Source organism: Phlebotomus papatasi, chromosome 1 (assembly GCF_024763615.1).
Source record: "Phlebotomus papatasi isolate M1 chromosome 1, Ppap_2.1, whole genome shotgun sequence".
In the NCBI taxonomy this organism is placed as follows: Eukaryota; Metazoa; Arthropoda; class Insecta; order Diptera; family Psychodidae; genus Phlebotomus; species Phlebotomus papatasi.
The window spans coordinates 1,905,580-1,928,804 of record NC_077222.1 but is presented as its reverse complement, the minus strand read 5'-3'; the positions used below and the strand labels follow the sequence as shown (position 1 = coordinate 1,928,804).

The window sequence follows — 23,225 nt, the reverse complement described above, 5'->3', positions numbered from 1 at the left end:
CATTGGGTTTTTTATTTTCCATCAAAAATTTTTTTTGACAGATTGCCATCATTTCCAAGTCTCTACCTCTTCTGACTGTTTTTCACGAAAATTTGTTGTTTCACTACTGGAAAAAGTGAGAAAAGCGTTTAGTGAAGTTGCTTGGGATAGTATTTAGTGAATTTGTGAAGAAAATCTTCTAAATATGCAAGGGAATAGTGTTTTTCTTGAGATGTCGTTCCTGGTGGAATCCAACCCAGCCTTTGGAGGAACATTTCCTGTGATTTCCCTCCAGAAATTGCCGGAAGTTAATCCATCTGTGTATTCTTGAGGTGTTCCACAGTACAGTGGCCTCGTACTCCATGGATTGCAAGATGGAGGGAAAGGAGAAAATTTACGGGCACTTTGGAATCTCTGCCTTGGTTACCAATCAAAACAAGAGCTAACCAGAGCCACCGAGGAGATCTCAATGCAAACGAGAGCTGTCCGGAGCTACCAGAAGCCATCACTTGAACCCCCAGAAGAACATCAGAATGATCTTTTATATCATTCACTTTCTCAACCACTAGGAACTCTGTGGGATTGCTTCCTTTCGAGAACATCAGAACTGGATAGCCACATGCCTTCAATTCCTCATGTCAATGGAACATGGAACCCAGTAAATAAATCAGTAGTGGAATTATTTTGGAACATCCATGGAATTTTCACAGGAATATTCTTCTATTATATTAATTTAAAAAAAACTACATTTTTTTACATAATAGAGATCCTTTATGTAATTTTTTTTTTATTTATTAAGGGGTCCATCTGGAAGATGATTGCCCCGCCTTTATGTAATTTCTAATGATTATTTATTAAAAATTCCTACTTTTAATAACATAATGCAATGTAAAGGACTTTTAATTTAGAAGATTACGTGGATTTTTAAATATTTAGGTTTGCTTATTTTTAGTAGTAGAAAATATATCTGATGTGGGGATGTTATAATATAATACAAGCGGTTTAAAATAAATGAACTAAAAAAAATCTAGTATAATATCGACCACTCAGAATATAATCCGACTATCTCGATTTTTTGCAAAATTCGTTTTTTTTCGCTTTTCGGATACTCCGTGAAACCCTCTACCTTCCCTGTGAATATTATACCTGAATATAAATTATTTCCAAATTTATAGCGCTTTTTCTAAAAAAGCAAAATCTCACTCATTTTTCAATTCAGTCAGGATAAGAGCCGCATAATTCGACCGTGTGACGTCATCATTTTGCATGTCAAAAGTATTCCGGCTGATTTCACGATAATAGATAAGCTATTATTTGGCTGCAAATATGTTTAGTTTTCAATTTGGTAATATCTAGTTAATAACCAGTATTGTTAATAATAATTAATAACTCTTCTATAAAATTAAAAAAATGGATCAAAAACTAAAAATTGGATATTGAATACGAAATAGGCGTAAAGTGCTAGTATTTTTATATGGAGTTTGACAGCTGTAATGGACATTTGAATGGCTTATATTTTATAAAGATCAAAGAAAATTTCACGATTTAATCCAGAATATAAATTTTGCGAATATTGCAATTATTTATGAAATATTACTGATATCTTGATAGTTTTTTGAGGTTCTCTAGTATTGCAAGTGTTGCAAAACCTGGATAAAAGCAATAAAATGCTAATTTATTATGCATCAAACTTCTCTTTGGCGCGAGAGCTCATAACCTATTAACTTTTAAGAGGTTTTGTTGCTTGATAATTGGTTAGAAATAATAATAAGAAATATGTGAAAAAGTGAAAATAATAAAAACTAAATAATATAAGACCTATAGGGGGTCCTACTTCACTGAAACACTACCTCTTGTTTCGATAATTATATCTTTTTATTAATCAATTTTCACATGAAAGTTTTCTACATTTTCTTTCGGATAATTAGCCGTCATTCCACACTTCACTTCTTCTTCTTCTTCTTCCCCTTCCAGTTCCCCATCCTAGACACACACCAACTGATTGACATTTTCCCATCACTACAGTTCCCACAGGGTAAATTCTGTAATTGCCGTGGAATTTTCACGCTTTGCGTTTGATACCTGTCAATGCCAATCGAAATATCACATTTGTTCGATTCGAAAATTGAATGAATTGATTTTTTCACACTTTAAAACCCAAATTGACATTTTACTTTAATTTTAAGTGATAACACTAATGTATAGAGAATTTAATGACCTTTCGTTTAGTAGAAAAAAATAGTTGATAACTTTTTTATTATGTTAAAAATTGAAAAAAAAACTAAAAAATGGGCGTAAAATACCAAATTGGCGTAAAATGCTACCTTTTTATACGTAGTTGGCATCCGAAATGGACATTTTCTCTATTATGTAAAAAATGTAGTTTTTTTTTAACTCTTTCCGGACCGCAGCATATGCTGCAAGCCAATTTCACAATTTTTTGATAAAAAATATCTAAGCTCAGGAATTAATTGAGGTTCTACAAAAAATATCTTACATTTGGACATCCTTATAGTTTGTAATCATCCACAAGAATAGGATTTTTATCAGTTCTGAATAATTAAAAAACACTGTTTTTCACAGAATATTCATATGCTGCTTTGGGTACTCAGAGTCCCAAAAGAGACGAAAGAGTTAAATTAATATAATAGAAGAATATTCCTGTGAAAATTCCATGGATGTTCCAAAATAATTCCACTACTGATTTATTTACTGGGTTCCATGTTCCATTGACATGAGGAATTGAAGGCATGTGGCTATCCAGTTCTGATGTTCTCGAAAGGAAGCAATCCCACAGAGTTCCTAGTGGTTGAGAAAGTGAATGATATAAAAGATCATTCTGATGTTCTTCTGGGGGTTCAAGTGATGGCTTCTGGTAGCTCCCGACAGCTCTCGTTTGCATTGAGATCTCCTCGGTGGCTCTGATTAGCTCTTGTTTTGATTGGTAACCAAGGCAGAGATTCCAAAGTGCCCGTAAATTTTCTCCTTTCCCTCCATCTTGCAATCCATGGAGTACGAGGCCACTGTACTGTGGAACACCTCAAGAATACACAGATGGATTAACTTCCGGCAATTTCTGGAGGGAAATCACAGGAAATGTTCCTCCAAAGGCTGGGTTGGATTCCACCAGGAACGACATCTCAAGAAAAACACTATTCCCTTGCATATTTAGAAGATTTTCTTCACAAATTCACTAAATACTATCCCAAGGAACTTCACCAAACGCTTTTCTCACTTTTTCCAGCAGAAAATAACAAATTTTCGTGAAAAACAATCTTGAATCGTGATGGTTTCCTTCAAGAATTCTGTCAAGAATGACTTTGATGAATTTTATTCCAATGTGTAGCCGATAATTTCTTTCAAAAATTCTTGATGGAAATTTCCTTCAATTGGATATGATTTTTGAAGAAATTTGTCTACACATTAGACAAATTTTCTTCAAGAATCCATCTTTTTGTCAAAAATTCTCACCAATGTGTAGGCAATTTTCTTGAAGAACACTTCTTGAAGCTCATTTTTGATAGAAATTTCTTATAATGTGTAGACACCTTAAAGCGCTGATTGTTTTCAAATAGATTGAATCGTCACTGTGCATTCAGTAAGAACGTGACAAAGCGCATAAGTGTGAGCCCTAGTACACAGGGAGATTGTTAAATCGGAAGCGCGGGAATGTATATAATTGTATTATGCGTATACGACAAGTAAAGTGTGTGGTTCATTCATAATTAATTGTTGTATATATGCGAGAACGATGGTGTTTCCACCCTTACTTAAAATATGTCCACAAACGAAAACGACCCTCAACAATGGTAACTAGGGGTGGATTTGTTTTGTACTCCACGTGCTTGTCGACCTCAGTCTTGGCCAAGAAGACGATGAAGTCGGTGTCTTTCGATGTAGGTTTCTTTAAGTAACTTTGATTTTAGTAATTTAATTTGTGAAAAAAAAAATAAAATCTAAAAATTATATTTTCTTCGTACAAGAAGTGATATAAAAAGTGGAAAATTTATTTTCTTCAAGTTTTCTTTGTTGGAAGAAAAAGAAAATTTGTAGATACTTCTTCGTTCAGTTTTTGTCAAATGTAGTGGGATTTCAATAGCTTGTAAAAGAGTTCAATGCTGATGTTGCTGTGTCTAAGCTGCCTTCGAATTATCTTCTAGTTTATTTTCTAGTTTTTTTTTTTAATTAGAGGTTAAAAAGTCCGATTTTTGTTTCGTTCAATTTTCATTAAGTTATTTTTTTATTTTGTCCTACAATTCTTGCTAACAGCTGGAGCTAGATAATATGATGTGGTGATAATGAGAACAATACACTTGACGAAAATTGAACGAAGCAAGTGACAGGACTGAATTGAATGTCGAATAACCCTATAATTCACATTCCTTTAAATCGTAATTCACATTTACTGCAAGTTAAAGCTCGATTAAATTCTATACACTTAAAAAGAAAAATACATGAGACGAAAATTAAACGAAGTAATTTAAAAAAAATTAATTGAATTGAACGAAACGGTAGTCATTTAATCACAAAATTTTTATTTTCCCTTAAAATCGTAATTTATATATGTTGAAGGTTGAAGCTGAATAAAATGCTGTGGTTCAACTAATCAACAATACACTTGACGAAAATTGAATGAAGGAACGTAGCAACTTAAAGAATTGAATTGAATTGCATGAAGCGATTGTCGAGTGAGGCCATAATTCACATTTTTCTTTAAAATCTAAATTTCTATTTTCTGGAAGCTGGATTAAATGCCATGCTCCTAAAGAGAAATATACAATAGACGAAAATTGAACGAAGACATTTTGAAGAATTGAATTGAACGAAGCGATAACAGTTAAATCTGTAATTCGCATTTCTTCATTATATCTCAATTCGTATTTAGTGAAAGCTAGAGGCAAATAAAATGCTGCAATTCTAAAGAGAAAAATACACTTGACGAAAATTGAACGAAGCAAGTGAAAGTATGGTATAAAATTGAACAAAATCACTTTTTCTTGCTGCATTCCTTGCGTTTTCTTTTTACTGAGAGCTAAAGTTCGATTAAATTCTATTCTTCTAAAGAGATAAGACGAAAATTAAACGAAGCAATATTAAAAACTGAACGAAACGGTAATAATTTAACCACGAAATTCATATTTTTCCTACTAAATCGTAATTTATATTTGTTGAAGGCTGAAGGTGAATAGAATGCTGACATTCAACTAATTAATAATACACTTGACGAAAATTGAACGAAGAAATTGATCGGAATGAATTGAACCATGTAGTTCGCATGTTTTCTTCTCTAAATCGCACTTCGTATTTAGTGAAAGATGAAAATGGATAAAACGCTGAGGTATTGTCCAGGTATTGTGAGGTAAAAAATACACTTGACGAAAATTGAACGAAATAATAAAAAAACTGAAGTGAATTGAACGAAACGTTTGCTGCAAGCTGAATTTGTATTAAATGTTATGCTCCTAATAAAGTACACTTGACGAAAATTGATCGAAGCAATTGAAAACCTTTGTAATCCGGATGATTGGGAGACAATATGACAGAAGTCCGCTTCGTAATCCGGATGGATTTTTTGAATTTGTTCAACGTCTCGCAAATATAATACAAGTTTTTTTTTGTAGAATTAGAATAAAAGTTTTAAAAAATGATTAAAAAGACATAATTAGAGAATTCTATGTCATTATACCTCATTTATTAAACAAAAACATCACAGGATAATCCATTTTCATTGCTAAACACACATGCATACATGACCTCAAAATTATTTTAAATGTAACCGTCGATAACTCGTCCGCATTACGCCGATCGGGATTAGAGAGCGGGCACTGTAAATGCTATGCTTCTGAACAGAAAAATATACTTGACGAAAATTGAACGAAGCAATTGAAAGATTTGAATTGTATAACGAAACAATAATCAATTAATTCTGTAATTCACAATTTTCCTCGACATCACAATTCGTATTTACTGAAAGTTAACACTGGAGAAAATACTTCAAAAAATATATAAATTATTAATAAAATATCCGTCTTCCTAATTTCAATATTCGTTAAAAAATCGGGCTTTAGTAATTAAGATTTCGTAATTTTTTTTTTTCAAAATTACTATTACTATTTTTTATTTACCATAAGCTTGAGACCTTATACCGCCTTTTTTAAAGAATATCAGAAATTCTCTAAAATCTTTCGTTAAGTTTCATTGTTTTGTTAATTTTATTGATAGATAATTTAATATGGACTTTGTATCACTCCAGTTAACGAAGGATAATGGCTCGAGCACTTTACGGCGTTCGAATAGCAACGAAAGTCTAGATAAGAAGAAGCCTTTCTCGCGTCCGTTCAGTAAGTCTCGCCTTGGAGATAATCCAGCAGCAGGACGTTCAGTCAGGATGGCCAGTCCGGCTCCAGTGGAAACGGCGGCTCTGCTGCGGCAGAATCAGGAACTCAGGCAGCGTCTGCAGGAAGAAGCCAGTAACTATCGCAGACGCATTGATACCTACAAGCAAGCTCAAGCCAATCAGGCTAATCTTGTGAGTCGGCTTCAGTCGAAAGTTCTGCAGTACAAGCAGAGATGTTCGGATCTCGAGGGACAAGTCCATGATGTCCCGGTGCCTTCGTACTCAGCTAGGAATGTCTGTCCAAGTACTTCCGGATCCACTCATGTGAGTCCCATGCGGTAGGAGAAAATTCTCTCCCTTCGAACGTTTATGCCTTCGAATAATGTGAATTTTCTTTTATTTTTTCAAAGAGACTTATACTGACTGAGTGTAAATCTTTTGGGAAAAATGAAAAGAAAATTCACATTATTCGAAGGCATAAACGTTCGAAGGGAGAGTATTTTCCCCTATTTGGGGTGATTTGGGGTATTTTTTATTGAGATTTTGGGATGTTTTTTTTGCAGCAACCGAGCTCAATGGCGGCTATTCCACTTCCACCACCTGCAGGTCACTCAGCATCTTCGGCTCCGCTGAGTCTGCCCTGTCCGGTTACTTGTGACCAACCATCGCCCCCAATTCACACGTACCATCACGAAAATGGGGATGATGTTGTACGTCGCCTTGAGGATGAGCGTCAGAGGTAAGGTCCCTTTCGCCCCATGATTAGGGTGTTTAAAAAAAAATCTTTTTGGCCCGGCCGGAAAATTAATCTATATGATGAAACAATTAAATGCTTCTTAGACATGAAAAATATCGGACGTCGTTTAGAGGTGCTCCAAGGCCAGTTTATATAAAGTGAAAAATCTCGAGAATTCATAAATTCACCCGAAATAAATTTCTCTACGGAAAACTACTGAGAATTTTATCTCAATATTTTAGTGGAATATTGATAATTTAGTAGACGATGCTTTTGCAAAATTTTATTGAAATCGGATAAGAAATAGATTAAAAAAAAATTGGCAAGTTTAAAATGTTCAGAAGCAAAAATGTGCCAACTCATTTATTCGCTAATAATTCATCTTCTAGTGATCAGAATTTAATTAATGAGAGCTCATTGGAAAGGTAATGAGTTATACTCCTAAGACCTGTCCTTGAAAAACCTTTTTAGCTCCCAATAGACTTTCACTAAGCTTTCTCCATTTACCCAAGTAGCAAAATATTTTTTTTTAGATTTTTTTTTGACACTGTTTTTACATCGACCTAAAACACAAAATCCTTTCTTTGCGAGAATTAAATGTTGACAGATATCTTAAGAATCCAAATGCTAGTAATGCTGAAATCGGTAAATTGACCGGGAGGTGTGTCATTCCACTATCTGGAAGATTATAATTCAGTTCAAGAATTTTATGACTGTTGCTCAGAAGCCAGGACCAAGTGGCCGAAAGTCTAAGATTCAGTACAAGAGGAAGTAACAGAAAGTGCTAGAGCTTTTTGAGAAGCAATTCGATCTTTCCGTGTAAAATGTTGGAAAAATGATGGGAATACATTGGAGCTTCGTTCATAAAATCAAGAGGAGCAGAGGCGTAGCGAGGGTTTCTGGCGCCCTCGGCGGTAACACTAGTGTGCCGCCCCTCCCCCCGTATTTTTTTAAAACTTTTTTTTTAACTAACTTTTCATGGAAATAGTGAAAATTTTTGAAAGTTAATATTATATTAATATAGCATATATACATTTAAATAAACTGCAGTATGATGTAGTTTAAAAATGCATTAAAAAATCGAAGGGATTACGTGGGTTACGAAGACTGAAAACCAGCGTGTTTTCTTTAAATATTTTTTTCTGAACATAATAAAAAAATTCAAGATCTCAGGGCCTCTACACATTGGGAGTAATTTTCGTTAAAATGATTTCTTGAATTAGAAGGTCAAAAGGGAGCTATTTTTCGCAATTTAAAAGTAAAAGATTTAAATTATATTTTCTGATACTTTCATTTAAAAATTTTAAAACTTCAGACACTGGAGTCTGATTTTTGGAGACTGTTTTTGAAGAAAATTTACTTTTCAGTAATCATGATTACTCAAAGTAGATTCAAATAAATAATTTTCGATTAATAGAATATTTAAACACGTACTAGAACGTTTTTTGTTTCCTTGGTTACAATATGTTTTAAAAGACGAAATCTGGTGTAACATACGCCGAAAATTGAAATATTTTATATAAAATTCTCTCAAAAATCCAAACTTTTCTTAAAAAAAAATACTTTGTACAAAAACGAGTTTACCTTATCTGCTAATAGGAAATATTTGATTTTCGGATTGTCTGATAAATCTACTCTGAATATAAAATATAACATTAACAACCTCCCTATTTTTTCTCCGCTCTTGAAGTGTTTGGAAAAATTCGTTAAAATTCGAACTTTTTTGGCAAATGCAAAATTCATATGCTTTTGCCTCACAGTTGTCAGACTTTGAATAGCTCTAAAACTCTCTAAACTCTCTCTGAAGCTCTCTGAACTCCGGGTCCTACATATTCAATTTTTTCACTATTTGTGGAGACAATATTAAAATCTCTCGTAATAAATTCTCCCCGTCTAAAATTGATAGGGAGCCCTTGGCGCCCCCTAAGCTCTTTCACTTTTTTCTAATTTCCCTCATTTTTTTTAAAACTATTTTTAGAGGCAATACCTAGTCTTTCGTAATAATTCTTCCCCATTAAGGTTGATAGAGCACCCTCGACGCTCCCTAACCTCGCAGGGGAACAATTCTTACCTCGATTTTTACACTATTTACACTTATTCTTACACTTATTCACGATTCTTACACACACGATTCTTACACTTATTTGCACACTGACAGAAATCGGAAAAAGTTAAAATAAAATTCCGGAAATGTTTATTTTACTCTGCAGTATTGATCCGAAATCGGTGTAAATATTATGCTTTTTAGGTGTATTAGGGGTTAAAGTTACATTTTTTCATGTTAATTTTACCCTTTGAAAGGTGTAAAATTAACATTAAAAATGTTGATATATTTTTACACCTAAAGTGTTTAATTTATAAGGAAAAAAGTTAATCGCAGCCTTTTTTTCTCAGTGCACAAATATATATTTGAAATTGTCAAATTTTGCTAAAAATAGTTTCTTTTTCTTTAAACTATTTTTAAAGACCATATTTAAATGTTTTTCATAATAATTCATCTCCACCTAAAATTGATAAAGCGCCCTCGGTGCCCACTAAGTTCTTTAATTTTTTATATAATTTCCCTTTCTTTTTTTTAACTATTTTTAAAGACAATATTTAAATGTCAATGTTCCACATATTTTAAACTATTTTTAAAAATTTGTGCTTGTGTTTTGATATATTTAGCTTTGGAACATATAAAAAGCGCCTTCGGCGCCCTATTTTTGATTTCCGCCCCCAGTCGCTTCGCCACTGCCCATGAAGCATATTCCCGGAAATACTTTTCATTTTTTTTTTTCTTTTTTGGATAGATGTGAGCAACTTTTAGCTCAAAACAATTTATTGCGACAGCAATTGGAGGAGTCTCATCGCACCAATGAAATGCTAACGACGGATTTGCAGAAGTTAACAACCGATTGGGAAGCTCTGAGGGATGATATGCTGGCCAAGGAGAATGAATGGAAAGAGGAAGAACAAGTAAGTTCAATAAAATCAAAATTTGATCTTGATTTGTGTGAAAAAAATTATTAAATGGGAAAATGAATAAAAAAAAGTGATATTTTTCACTTAAGCCTATACTTCAGTCGAACGACACATATGCTTTTGGGTATAAAGCTTAAGCTTTATTGGAGATTCAATTGATCCTTCTTGGGTTTTAAAGTGGGATATGATGAATGGATAATTCTAGCGAACGATGCTAGAAGTCTGTCGTCCTCGTTTTTTTTAACGTTACGACACAGACAGATCCAAATCCTTCTGATCCTGCCACTTTTTTTTGAAAGTAATAAATTGATTTTCAGGCATTTAATGATTACTACAACAACGAGCATACGCGTTTGCTGAGAATGTGGAGGGAAGTTGTTTCTGTGAAGCGCAATTTCAAGGATATGCAGACGTCAATGAAGACAGATCTCAATAAGATGCGCTACGAGATGATGGGGATCAATAGGGAGGTTTCCAGTGCATGCAGCGGAGTTACGGTGAATCTTAAGCAAGCCAGTCGATATGAAGAAGCCAATCAGATGCAAATTGAGCGGGATAATATGGATTTGAAGTCTCAGTTGGCATCGCTCAAGGTTCAGTATGAGACGAGTAAGATTGAGATTGAGCAGAGGGATCAGAAGATGCAGCAAATGATGCATGAGCTGAAGACACTGGAAGATAGGTGCATGCATGCTGAGAATCAGGCTGCTCAGGCACAGAGGCTCAATGATGAAATTGAACGTTTGCAGCATGCTCTCAGGGATATTGCACATGCCGTTGTCCAGGATGCAGATGCGTCAAATGATGCAGAAACATCCACGACGCATATGCATCTGTCCCAGGGAACTCCACTTCCGCCCAGATCACCAAAACGCGGAGGCTGTAGGACATCCCAGGCCTTTGCCGAAGGGACAATTTCTGCTGTTCAGGCTGCTCTGCACAAGTATCAACTGTCAATTCACGATCTTCAGGTCAAATTGCAATCGAACAATGATGCATTGGCCATGACGAAGAAACAGCTGGATTCTGCAGAAAATACCCGGGATATCCTAACGGCAAAACTCACAGAGATGACTGAGAAGATGGATGCGACGAATTATCAGATGTCTGAGCTCTGCAAGGAACGGGATAGTCTCCAAAAGAGCCTCGAGGGAATGCGAATGGACAAGCATACGATGGAAAGGGGAAAAGCAGAACTCAATTCAATGGTAAATTCCCCAAAAAACCCTTCCTCCAAATCCTCCAAATCCCCAAAAAAAATTAAATTTATCCCCTTCTTTCCTCTTTTCCAGGTGGATTCCCTAAATTGTGACTACGAGAAACTCCAAAATCACAATTGCAAAATGCAAAAGCTCATTGATTCCCTGGACGAAGACAAGAAGATTCTCGAATTGGAGATGCAGCGCACGATGAAGGACAAAGAGATCCTAGAGATGAATTTGAGGTAAGAAAAAAAAATGTTTTATTAAAAAAAAAGTTGAAAAAAAGAAAAAAAAGTCGATCGTGACAGGACTTGAACCTGCAATCTTCGGATCCGAAGTCCGACGCCTTATCCATTAGGCCACACGATCCGATGAATGCTACCAAGCAGACTTTGTACCTAAAGGCAAAATATTTTATCGATTTTTATTTATTTATTTTTCATACTAAAACTACTAATGCAAATCATTTTTCACTTATAAAGTGACTATCTGGGAAGGAATGGGGAATTTTCTGGAATATTTCCAAGGGGAATTTTTATGGTACGCAATGAAAATTTTGTTGAAATCATGCAATGCTCAACATTTTCTTGCCCTTCTTTCAATGTATTTGTTCAATACGGTTGCTTCCGGGGGATTTTGATGGGTTTCTGGGGTTGATGATAGTGTTTGATTTTGTGGGAAAAGTCAACTGATTGCATGGGGTTCACCCAGTTTCTTAAAATATGAAAATTCTATTTGAGAAAATTCTCTAAAAATATTTCCTGAAAAAGTTAGAGGCAACCTTTGAATAATTCAATTTTCCTTTTATTTCTCAAGAGCAAAAATTCTATTCTATAAAATATTTTTAAGTTTATTGACTTCCATTTATTAATTGAATATAATTGTTCTTTAGGGAAATAAAAAAAATAGTTATTCCAAGGCCGGATATTCCCGTATCGTTCTTTTAAAAACTTTTTTAATAATATTTTTTTTTATGTTTTTCTACTTTACACAAATTAGGGGGAAGTGGGGCACCTTTGAAAGTGGGGCACATTTGAAATTGGAATTTTTCACCTATTTTTAATTAAAATTTAGCCTTATCGTGATATAATTTAGCTGGAAAAACATAATTGAGAAGCTAAATCACATTTTGATATGGCTCAGTTTTACTTTAACATAGGAGAAAAATCTAAATTTCAAAGGTACCCCACTTTCAAAGGTGCCCCACTTCCCCCTACCTCCCCGTCTGAAAATTTTTATTATTTTTATCAATCATTTTGCTTTTGCCTTGTAAAATTGACAAATTCATTGTTTATTTTGTTTTGTTTTTTAATTGGATAGATTCCATTCAACTGAACCGATTTTATTTTTTATTAATTGTAAAATTAAAGGTGTTCAAATAAAAAACAATTCTCTAGTGAAGATTGTTAGTACCAAAAGGTAAGGGAATATAGTAACTTTTGAAATTTTAATACCAAGAATAATTCGAGAACCAAAAACAATTTTTTTTTATACCTAAGTAAGAGAATTTTTACTTTTTTAATTTTTTTCTTTATCAAACCAGCCAAACAGGAAAATCTTAATGTTTTCACGTGTTTTTCAATGGCACATATATTTGAGAATTATTTAATAAAATTGCAATTTTTTTTCAATCGAAATAGTGATTAATATGGAACTTTAAATTGATTAAAAGAATTTATTAAAAAAATTGAAAAATTGAATTTTTCTTTTTGGTATTAATATTTTTTACCTTAAAAGCATTTTTTTAAATATTTTATTTGGATAACACTAAAACAGCCTTTATTAAAAATACAACAGTTCCAAAATGAAGCTACAACTTTGGCTTAATCGGCTTTAATCTTTAATTTTGATTAGAAACTAATTTATTACAATTTTATTTTATTCTAATTGAACCGTTGCATCGCTGAATTTCTTTATAAATTATTGTATTTATTAAAAAATTAAATGCTGGTACGGCCGGCGTCACACCAGAGGTTTAGCTCAGTTCCCGAATGTTTCAAAATATTAAATATAGTGAGCGATTTTATTGCTTTTTGAGAGCCTAATAGGGCATTTGTCCTTAATAATTCAATCCTAAGTTAAATTTATCCAAAAAAATAGTGATTGATAAAAAATTAGAGTAGTTAAGCCATATATAGCTAAACCTTAGGTCTGAAGCCAGCCCGTATAAAGGACAATGGGCAAAAATGTATGGGAGCTGGTTCAACCCTTCACCTAAAATGGAACTATGCCCATTTTGTAGCTATTGGTATGTGATTAAAAAATTACCGAGATTCGCATCAAAAAGGACTGTCAGTTCTTGGGAAATTAATGGTATCCTTCTGAAAATTCGCAACTTTGACACTTTATTTATCAAAAACGCCTTAACTGATCTTAATGAAATTCGGGTTAAGCTTCGGACTTAAGTTTTAAATGAATATTTTTAGATTTTCCTTCTGACTGATCCATCTGGTAGCTCCCATACAAAATTACCATGTCTTAACTCTTTCGCGTCCCACTTTTATTCAGCAGATGAATTCATGTAAAATTGAGTTTTTCCTAATGCTTTATGATCAAATATAATAGTTCAGAGAGGAAAAAAAATTTCCATTGTGTGAAAACTCGGAAAAACTCCGGGGTCATATATGACCCTGTTGTCCTCAAGGCAAGTATACATACCATTTTCAAAATCTCTATCACGGGCTTTGTAAGAGTTTTTTTGCTTGAAGTTATTAATTTGGCCAAAACCATGGCAAACTGGATTGTCTTGATGAACACTGTACTCCTGGTGTTCAAGGAATCTTCCTGGTAATCCCTTGAACAGTCACTGTCACAATATTTTGAGTGGTATTTGGCAAAAATAAACTTATCCACATATTTATTCACACATAATACAATTGCACAATATGAGACGCTTGCAGAATACTCTAAAATATTGCAAAATATGTTATAATTCATCAGATATAAGATGAAATGTCCAGGAGCAAGATGTCCCACCTGCATTTCACAAAGAAAAACAATGTCCCAACTACATTTCGCTATAGGTTTGGGACGAAAACACTGTTACCCTTGCCGACAATAGGGTCATATATGACCCGGAAAATTCTACACGCTTTTCTGGAAAATTGAGAGTAGTTTATTATATCGAAATATGCATTATACAATCTTTGGATATTCTATTTTGTGTTTCTAAAGAACTTTTTGCTGAAATAAATAAATTAATATAAAAAATTTTGAACAAGAAAAGTCATTTCACAAAGTTTGAAATTAGTGATTTTTGATCTCAAATATTTTCTTTTCCTGAATATCTGGAGTCTTGAGAAAATTAGCCAAGAATCCTACATCCTTCTATTATGATGTCGTGCACAAACCGATAGATTTCAATTAATGTAAATAGTCAAAAAAAATTGTTTTTTCCCCGGGGCATATATGACCCTAATGACGCGAAAGAGTTCAATCCATCGCGCATTACAGGTCAATAAAATGAAGAAAAAAATCGTGTAATGGGAAACTATCGGTATTTTCGAAGTCCTTGGTGTGTCTTCAAAATATCTCCCAAAGAAATTTATAGTCCACTACGTCAAGTTTTTGAGATATCTTAAGTTCTTAAGAAATGGGTAGAATTATTTTTATGAAACATATTTTTTCTCGATAACGGTATACTGTAAGTTGTTGGTGTCAAAGTAACGATTTCTTAAGGAGAACTTGAGGTATATTTTCCTAAGAAGAAACAATAACCCTATCCCTTAATTTTCTTTGTAATTATGCAGATTTTCCTCAAATATCCTGGAATGTCCTTCTATTCCTTTGCGTCTTTTTGTCTCCTTTACAGAAATATTCTCCTTAAAGCAGGGGCTAGAGTTAGCAAAGATCATAGAGTTGAAAAGTACCGTTACAAACGGAATTTTAAGAAAAGGTTCAGACCGTTCAGACTATAATGGCTTTATTATAAAACATTTTTACTTTGAATTTAGGGCAGAATCACATTAACAGTAAAATGCTTACCGTATTTAATTAATTTACGCATTTTCATTGCAATTCTTACGCAAATTCTCGATTACCGTATTACCTTATCTCATACTCGGTGGCACTAGTTGAAAATAATATAAAAAATCGAAGAAATAAAACAAAAATGCGATAAACAGCGAGTAAAAAAAACTGTGAGATTAATTTCTCTCACAGTTTTTTTTTTTGCTCACCGTTTATCGAATTTTCGTTTTATTTCTTCAATTTTTCTATATTATTTTCACCTAGTGCCACCGAGTATGAGATAAGGTAACACGGTAATTCAGAATTTGCACAATAATTCCAATGAAAATGCGTAAATTAACGAAATACGGTGAGGCTACGGCGAGCATTTTATTGTCAATGCAATGTGATTCTTCCCTTATTATTCAAAGTTTGGATAACGCTTGGGATAACGGCAACTTTTAGGGCCTTGCGATCTTCAAAAGCTTTAACCCTTTTTTCAATAGGAATATTTGTGCATAATGGTGTCTACACACTAGTAGAAATTTTCGTCAAAAATGGCCTTATTTAAAAAATTCTGACGTTTCTGCCTACAGGATAGGGGAAATTTTCTTTAAAAAGGCATTTTTTAAAGAAATTTCTACTAATGTGTAGACGCCATGGCGTACAAAGCGTCCATATCTTGTCCCCGGCGAGTGGCCTTCAAAGTTGAAGCCAATTTCTTACTTTCACATACAAATGCGTATGGGAACTTTTCTGCACTCGTGATCGTTATACTAAATATTTAAAAAGTGAGAAGTTTTTCCGTATTATAAGATACCTTTCCGTATGGAGGGATAAATATACTAAATTTTTGTTTAAATAAATTTTTTCCTCGGAGCACTGTGAGCTGAGTCCGAGATCAATTTAGGAATTAGCTTCAAATAGCTCCATATAAAAAGGCCAACTTGCCAGGCGCTTGGTCCATATTTTGAGGATTGGAGAAACTGAAGAAACCTTAAGCACAAGTGCATTATATCTGACAGGGATTACTTTTAAAGGGAACAAAAGTCGGTAGAAAAGAAACCTGGGGGGCAAAATGTGACAAAACGTGTAATTCAAAGACTTTATTTTTTCGCCAACTCCCAGAAATTCTGGAGTGATTTCTAATCAGTGAATTTTTATAGAAAATTTACCGCTTTACAATTTCTCCGAAGATCGTTTTCTTCTGCCTCAAAGAGAAATGTATTTTTCGAACCATTTTCTAAAAGTCGATAGGCACCTTATAATAATGAAACATGCGGTTGATATATTTCGATAGGAAATTTCCTCCTTTGAAACTTCGTTGGAGACCAACTTTCTTTATTTTAACGATAAAGGAGCTTTTCAAATTTAGTCAATAAGCATTTTAATCAAGCATTGATGCTTGATACATTGTTCGATTTTTTGCTGATTGAGCAAAGGGTTCCATATCAATTCGTCATCTAACTCAAGAATGCGGCGTCTCTTTCTTTGCGTGTGTTGAAGAATATTAATCCAAAGTGGAATACTTAATTCATGTTTTAAGTGACAGGGAATGACGATATATACATAGCTGGGTAGCCGTGATCGTCTAGTGGTCATGACATCTCGTTGTGGCCGAGAAAGCCCAGGTTCGATTCCTGGTCACGGCAATTGGCTTACTTTTTTTTTCTCCTCATTCTCAACTTTTTCCTTCCCAGGGCCGAGGAAGAGAGAACCAGTCGTCTTCGGGAGGAAACAATTACCCTCCGGGAAGAGCTAAACAAAGTCTATCTGTCGCGGGATCTTCTGGAGCAGCAGAGAATGGAGGCAGAGAGTCTTCTGGCGCTCTGTGAGAAGCAAAAGAGTGACTTGGAGTATGAGCTGGAGAAGATTTCTCTGGAGAAAGTTGAGTTGAATGATCGCCTGGAGAAGACTAGCAGTTCCGGTGACAATCTTTCCCACGAAGTGAAGCAACTGAAGGGATTAGTGGCTGAATTGGAGGAGGAACGCAATAAATTCAAGACACAGTCTTCAGAACTGAGCATTGATGTGGCTTCCCTCAAGAAAGAACTGATTTCTGCTGAACAGTGTCGCTTGGATGTGGAATCGGAAAAGCTGTCGATCAGTGAGAAGTTGAAATTCCTGGAGATTGACAAAGACAAAGTGGAGCAGGAATTGATTCAGGTCACGAGGGAACGTGGGGATGTTGCCAATCAACTCACCGTGATTACACGGAAGAAGGAGGGATTGGGAGAGGAATTGATGAGACTCAGGCAACGCATGGAGCAATCCAATGAAACAAATAGTCGTCTCAATCGCAATCTGGAGGATCTGGTGAAGGAGAATGAGGAGAAGATGGTGATTATTGAGGGCCAGGAGAAGGATTTGCAGAGAATGCAGGTAAGAAAATGAAATTTTAATGGAAAAAAAAAGAAAAAAAAGATGTGCGTCAGCCGAGAATCGAACTCGGATCAACTGCTTGGAAGGCAACTATGCTAACCATTACACCACTGACGCAGATATTTGCTTTGTGTCCGACTTTTGTCATAAAGTTCTCCTTTGATCTAATAATTCGGATTTTTATCAACGGAGAAGTATTAAATTTTTCATTACGAATTTGAGTATTCTGCAAAGTTGGGGATACTTTGCCACCCTTTTTATAATTCTAAAAATAATTCGAAAACAATAAGATTTAGCACATCTTAAGGACATTTTCACCCAAAAGAGCGCTTTTACTGGCTTTTGAATGGTGTTTTGTTGAATCTTATGAGCTCTTAACCCTTTAACGACGAGACACGTTTTACGGACTGAAAATCAACAATGAAAATTAAACTGAGAAACATAATCAATGAAAAGTCTTACATCGAACCTTGGAAAGTCCAACTGAGTCTGATTCGGTATATTTTGCGCCTCTATGAACGATAGGGACGAAAATAGCCCAAAAATTTAAGTAATTTTTCTGACAATACCAATGAATAATATTTTTCGCTTTAATGAAAAATATTACGTATGAGTATTGTAATTTTTATTGCCAAAACGGTTTTGCTTAAAAAACTTGGAAATATAAAAAATAAATAAAATTAATTTTGATTTTGAGAATTTAAAAATTCGCCATTTTTGAGCATAAATATTTACTACATAGCAAATAACTAGAGACTTGCAAAAAATATTCTAGATTCCTTCAACCTTCTACTTTACAATTATGTACAGACATAAGAAAAAATATCTTTAGGTAGTCAGGAAAAATAATTTTCTTTATGGGACACCGGTGTTCCAATCGTCCTTAAAGGTTAAAAACCGATTTATGGTGACTTATATTTAAAAGCGGTGCACAAAGCCTTTGTTTGTAATTTAAAGTCTTTTAATGGACTTTGCATTTCATCAAAAATTATTTTAAAAATTTTTGAAAGAACGGAAAGAACATTTTCAATTTTTAAAGGAATATTTTGTTCCAGACAGTAGTAGTTAATGTCTGAAAATAAAAAAAAAATTGAAGCAAAATACCTTGACATGGGATACGATTTTTGATGTAATAATTTGCACAATATAGGCAAATTTTCTTCAAAAATCCATCTAATTTGTTAAAAAATTTTAACCAATGTGCAGTTAATTTTTTTAAAGAATAGTTTTTGAAGCTCACTTTTGATAGAATTTTCTCATAATGACACCTTTAGATAAGGTGTATTGATCAAATTGTATCAAAGAAAAGATATTTTGCCATCTTAGACGAGCTTTATAGGATGAATCATTCACTGTGCGATACTACAGTAGAGTTTTGTTGATTTTTCTGTTAATTCTTGCTTAAATTGCCCGAGAGTTTTTCCGAGGAAAAGGCTTTTGGGTGTCTTTAGCAAGCTTTCAGCTTACGAAATTCACATTCATCAAGATTTTTCTTTAAATGAATTTCCTCTATCGAAAAAAAAGCCCATTTGGAAATGTTTTAGAGAATTTCTGTGGAAACGTTCTTGGCCTTACAAATTATTTGAACAAAAAAAAAAACAAATTATTTGAGATCATTGCAACATTTAAACTTATACTTACAAAAAATTCCAAAAAAGAGTATTTATGCGGCGTTTCTTCTCGAGAGTTTTAGGACACTCATGCGAAAGTTCAGTTCAATTTATTAAAAAAATAAATAAAGAAAATTAATTTCTTCCAATGAAAGCTAACTCAGATCCATGAGAACGTTATTGCCCATTTACCTAATCTATCCAAATCATTAAAATCGGTGCAAAAATGAATTAAAAGACAGAATTTACCTGAAGCAAGGGGTTACTCAAACTTGGAATACCGACACATTTTTTCGTTCGAATCTATGGAATCCATGGAATCACTTACAAGATTCTAATAGGATCAGAAAAACAATTCCTTCAAGAATCACTGGAATCAAATGGAATCACAGAAACAATCTTAATTCCGCAATAGATAAGCCATATTACATTACAGATTTCTATGGATTTTTTTCTTATTTTCCAAAGAAGATTGGACATTTTCAACTACAACAACAATCATAGAATACGTCTCATGCCTAACGCACAATAACTCTTGTTTAGTAAACACGTTTTTGACATTTCAATGAAAGTGAATGAAACATAGATCTAGTCACCTCGCTCATCCTCATGGGAAATTTTAAAAACATGTTTACCAACAAAAGTTATTGTAAGCAGGTCATCATTCAAAAAGAAATAGGATTTCTCCCGTGGCGGGTACAAGGTAAAATACCTAATCAGTAAATGCGGTTAAGGCGGACCCTCGGAATACCAAGAACAAAATCGTTCTTCAATATTTTACACAGATTGAGGTGCCCATTATTTTCGATTAATAAGAGGCTCTATTTAGAGACATGGATGCAGCTAGGATTTTAGAAAGACAGGAGCCAAATTGATGAACTATCCCCAAAAGGAATCGTTTTTTTTTTTAATGCAAAGAACAGTTCCCAAAAAATTTTGTAAAAAATGCTTAATTATTAGACTTTGAGCTTATAATTAAGAATCAATAAAAGGAAAACAATCTTTAAACTTACGATCTATATTTTTCGAGCAAATCACTGCCGATTTAAGCGATTTTGGAGGATTTGGACAAAAGTTACAAAAGCGTTTTCATGGATCTGAGTAGCCTTCCGTTCCAGAAAATTGAATTTTCAGTTTGAGGATCCCAAAACGATCTTCTTAGAAGTTTTTAAACTTTATATGCTTGAAAATAAGAATCAATCCTATTTTAATCCGATTTTGATGATTTTAAGTGGTTCATATAGCACGTAATCAGATTTAATTAAATTCCAAAAATAAATATTAGCATTTATGTTTTAAGGAAAAGGGATTAAGAGCACCTTCCTTTTTTTTCTTAAGAAGATTTCGACAAGCTTTTTGTCAAAAGTAAACAGTAAATTAATTTTCAAGTCGTTTATTTTATGATATCAACTTATTTTCAAAGACGAAAACACTTCACAAAAAATTCGAGTGGAAATTCTGGAAAAAAATTTTTTTACATGTTGAAAATCAAAAATTTAATTAAGGCTTTTCCTTGAAGAAAATGGCGGAAAATTTTGATTTCTAACCATATTTTGATTATATTGAGGCCTGATGTGGAAAGCTTTCTAGCTAGATATTTCCTCTAACCTGTTTCATAGCGACATTGTAGCTGTTGCTACAAAATTATCTATCTGAAAAAAATTAACTATCTGAAATTAGATAAATTCGAAGATATCGGGGATAAACAGAATCACAGAATGGAATAATTGAGAATCACAGAATACCGAATTGAATTATTAAGAGAATAAAATATTTGGAATCACTAGAAGCACATTGGAATTCCATGGAATAAACGGAATATGGACACAAATTTTCGATCTTCAGTAACCCCTTGACCTGAAGAACAGTTCCAAAGTGGATTTTTCTTAATTTAATTTTAAAAAAATGAAGTTTTTGCAATTTTTCGAGAAAACTCTTGTTCTTTGTGTTGAAAAATCGTTTCTTATTAGGGAAAACACTTGAATTCCCTCTCTCGTTTTAAAATCCTGGATAAGTCCGCGCTATTTACTCTTTTTTCTAGTTCGTACAATAAAAAAGGGTTCTTGAGCTCAAAGTTTTGCTGATCTACTGCTTTTTGCATAACATTCAGGATGTACAGTAGACTCTCTCTCAATCGGGAATATGGGGCAAAATGTCATTCGGTTTAGCGATAGAATTTAGCGTCAAAGCCTTTGTAAATTCCACAAAAAGCGCTCAATTATAAAGAATCGCGATAAATTAGGAAGAACTACAGTGAATTTGAGCAAATTTGCTTCATAATTAAACGTGAAAATTGTCAACAAAATTTGTCACCCGATTGAAAAAGAGCGGATTGAGCGAGAGTCTACTGTAAATCTTAATTTTCTTAAGGCTTAAAATCCAGATAAAATATGTACTGTAACATTGGAATTTTAAATACATTTTCAATTTCAATGTGGGAATTTTAAGGAGCAATTGGCTTCTCTGAGGAGTGAGAAGGAAGCTCTGGAAGCTGTCCTCTTTGATACCAACACAACTCTAGAAGCCACTGAAGTGAAGAAAGAACAGCTGGAGCATGAGGTTCAGGATTTGCTGATCAAGCAAGAATCCATGAGGAATCAAATAGCCAGATTGGCTAAAGACTTTGAGAATTGCGAAAGACGTGCTCAGGATATGAAGATTCAGCTGACAAATGCAGCGGCAAATCAGGAAGCGGAATTTGTGCAGAAAATTGCAAATCTCAAGGCAATGGCCGAGGAGAATGCAAAGAAATTGAATGAGGAGAAGGAACAGATTCGGGCTTCTCTAGAGAAGCGAATGCAGCATTCCTTGGCAGCCCTTCAGGCTTCGAAGGATGCTGAAATTGATGCGCTAAAGGAGCGATATGATCAGCTGCAGATGCACGTGGAAGCTCTGTGTCAGCAGCATGAAGAAGTGATGATTAGGGCTGAGAATGACAAGCAGCAAGCTTTGATGTTGGCTCATAGGGACAAACAGGCAGTTATTGAGCGCCTCGATGCTGTCAGTCGAGAATTGACGGCAGAAAATGAGACTTCCGAGAGGCTGAGGAGGGAAGGAGCTGCCAGAGCTGAGAAAGATCGGACGACAATCAATCAATTGAGAGAGGAAATAACACGGCTGAAGGCTAAAATGGAAGAGAGCAGGTAAATGCAGGATAAGGAAGTCCTTGCAAATTTGGGTTTATTTTGTCATTAATTTTTAGGCAAAAACACGAAGAGGATCTGCACAAGTTAGAGTCCTATTTGAGCTCCTTGCGTGAAGAACGCGAAGCTGCCCAGAAGGAAAATGAAGAACTTCGTGTTCAGATTCGCCTCTGTGAAGACAGAGGTGATTCCCTGAATAGTCAATTGATTGAGACGGTGCGCAAGCTGAAAGAAAGTAAGTACCAAATATTTCCAACATGTTCCTTGAAGTCCTCTAAATAAACTCCGCCCGAAAATGATTTTTGGTGGCGCGCCCTTTAAAAGTAATTGGAAAATACAGGGAGTTCCGCTTTGAATGAATTTTTCGGCATCGAAGAAAAGCCCGCAAATTAACTCCAGTGACACAGTAAAATTGCATACCTGCAGGAGATATCTTTGGAATTACTTAAGAAAACACAGTGACGTATGCAAGACATTTTCGGCGTCAACCATTCTTAAGAAATGCTAAAAATTGTATAACATTTAGGGGAATTTTAAAAATTATTTTTTTTTTATAAATCAGCTCCCAATTATAGGCAATCAAATTCTTTTAATCCGTTTTCTCTTAAGCCGGAAGGAACTCCCTGTAAGTTCAAAGTTTTAGATTTTAAATATTTAAAACAGAAATACGTGAACATTACTTTGTGATGTAGGCGGGGCCTGAATTGCCCCATTTGCTATAAAATATACCACACCCCCAAAAAGACTACACACGGGATACACGGATAGAACTAAAATATAGTCACAGTTTCTGAGAGGTTTCTAAGCCTTATGTATTTTCCTTCAGTGGGAGTGGTTTTAAGGGGCGTGGCCTAACTCTCTGTCTTTTATTTTTATTAGAAATTTAATGATCTTTACAGTGTAGAGAATTAAACCCTATCGTGA

General features: G+C 34.2%; 1 protein-coding gene and 2 non-coding genes across 3 annotated transcripts in view; 1 reads left to right on the top strand and 2 right to left on the bottom strand.

Moving 5' to 3' along the window:
- Nucleotides 1-23,225, top strand: part of LOC129799870 (rootletin) — a 40,617-nt gene that overhangs the window by 7,517 nt on the left and 9,875 nt on the right. The window contains exons 2-9 of the mRNA XM_055844136.1: nucleotides 6,233-6,640; nucleotides 6,880-7,055; nucleotides 9,845-10,010; nucleotides 10,334-11,224; nucleotides 11,309-11,460; nucleotides 16,867-17,548; nucleotides 21,607-22,301; nucleotides 22,361-22,536. Coding sequence (XP_055700111.1) covers nucleotides 6,233-6,640; nucleotides 6,880-7,055; nucleotides 9,845-10,010; nucleotides 10,334-11,224; nucleotides 11,309-11,460; nucleotides 16,867-17,548; nucleotides 21,607-22,301; nucleotides 22,361-22,536 — 3,346 coding nt within the window. The remainder of the gene's footprint in view (nucleotides 1-6,232; nucleotides 6,641-6,879; nucleotides 7,056-9,844; nucleotides 10,011-10,333; nucleotides 11,225-11,308; nucleotides 11,461-16,866; nucleotides 17,549-21,606; nucleotides 22,302-22,360; nucleotides 22,537-23,225) is intronic.
- On the bottom strand, nucleotides 11,515-11,587 carry Trnar-ucg (transfer RNA arginine (anticodon UCG)). Its single transcript has one exon. It is a non-coding gene; the product is annotated as a tRNA-Arg (tRNA).
- Nucleotides 17,594-17,665, bottom strand: Trnag-ucc (transfer RNA glycine (anticodon UCC)). The gene has a single exon. It is a non-coding gene; the product is annotated as a tRNA-Gly (tRNA).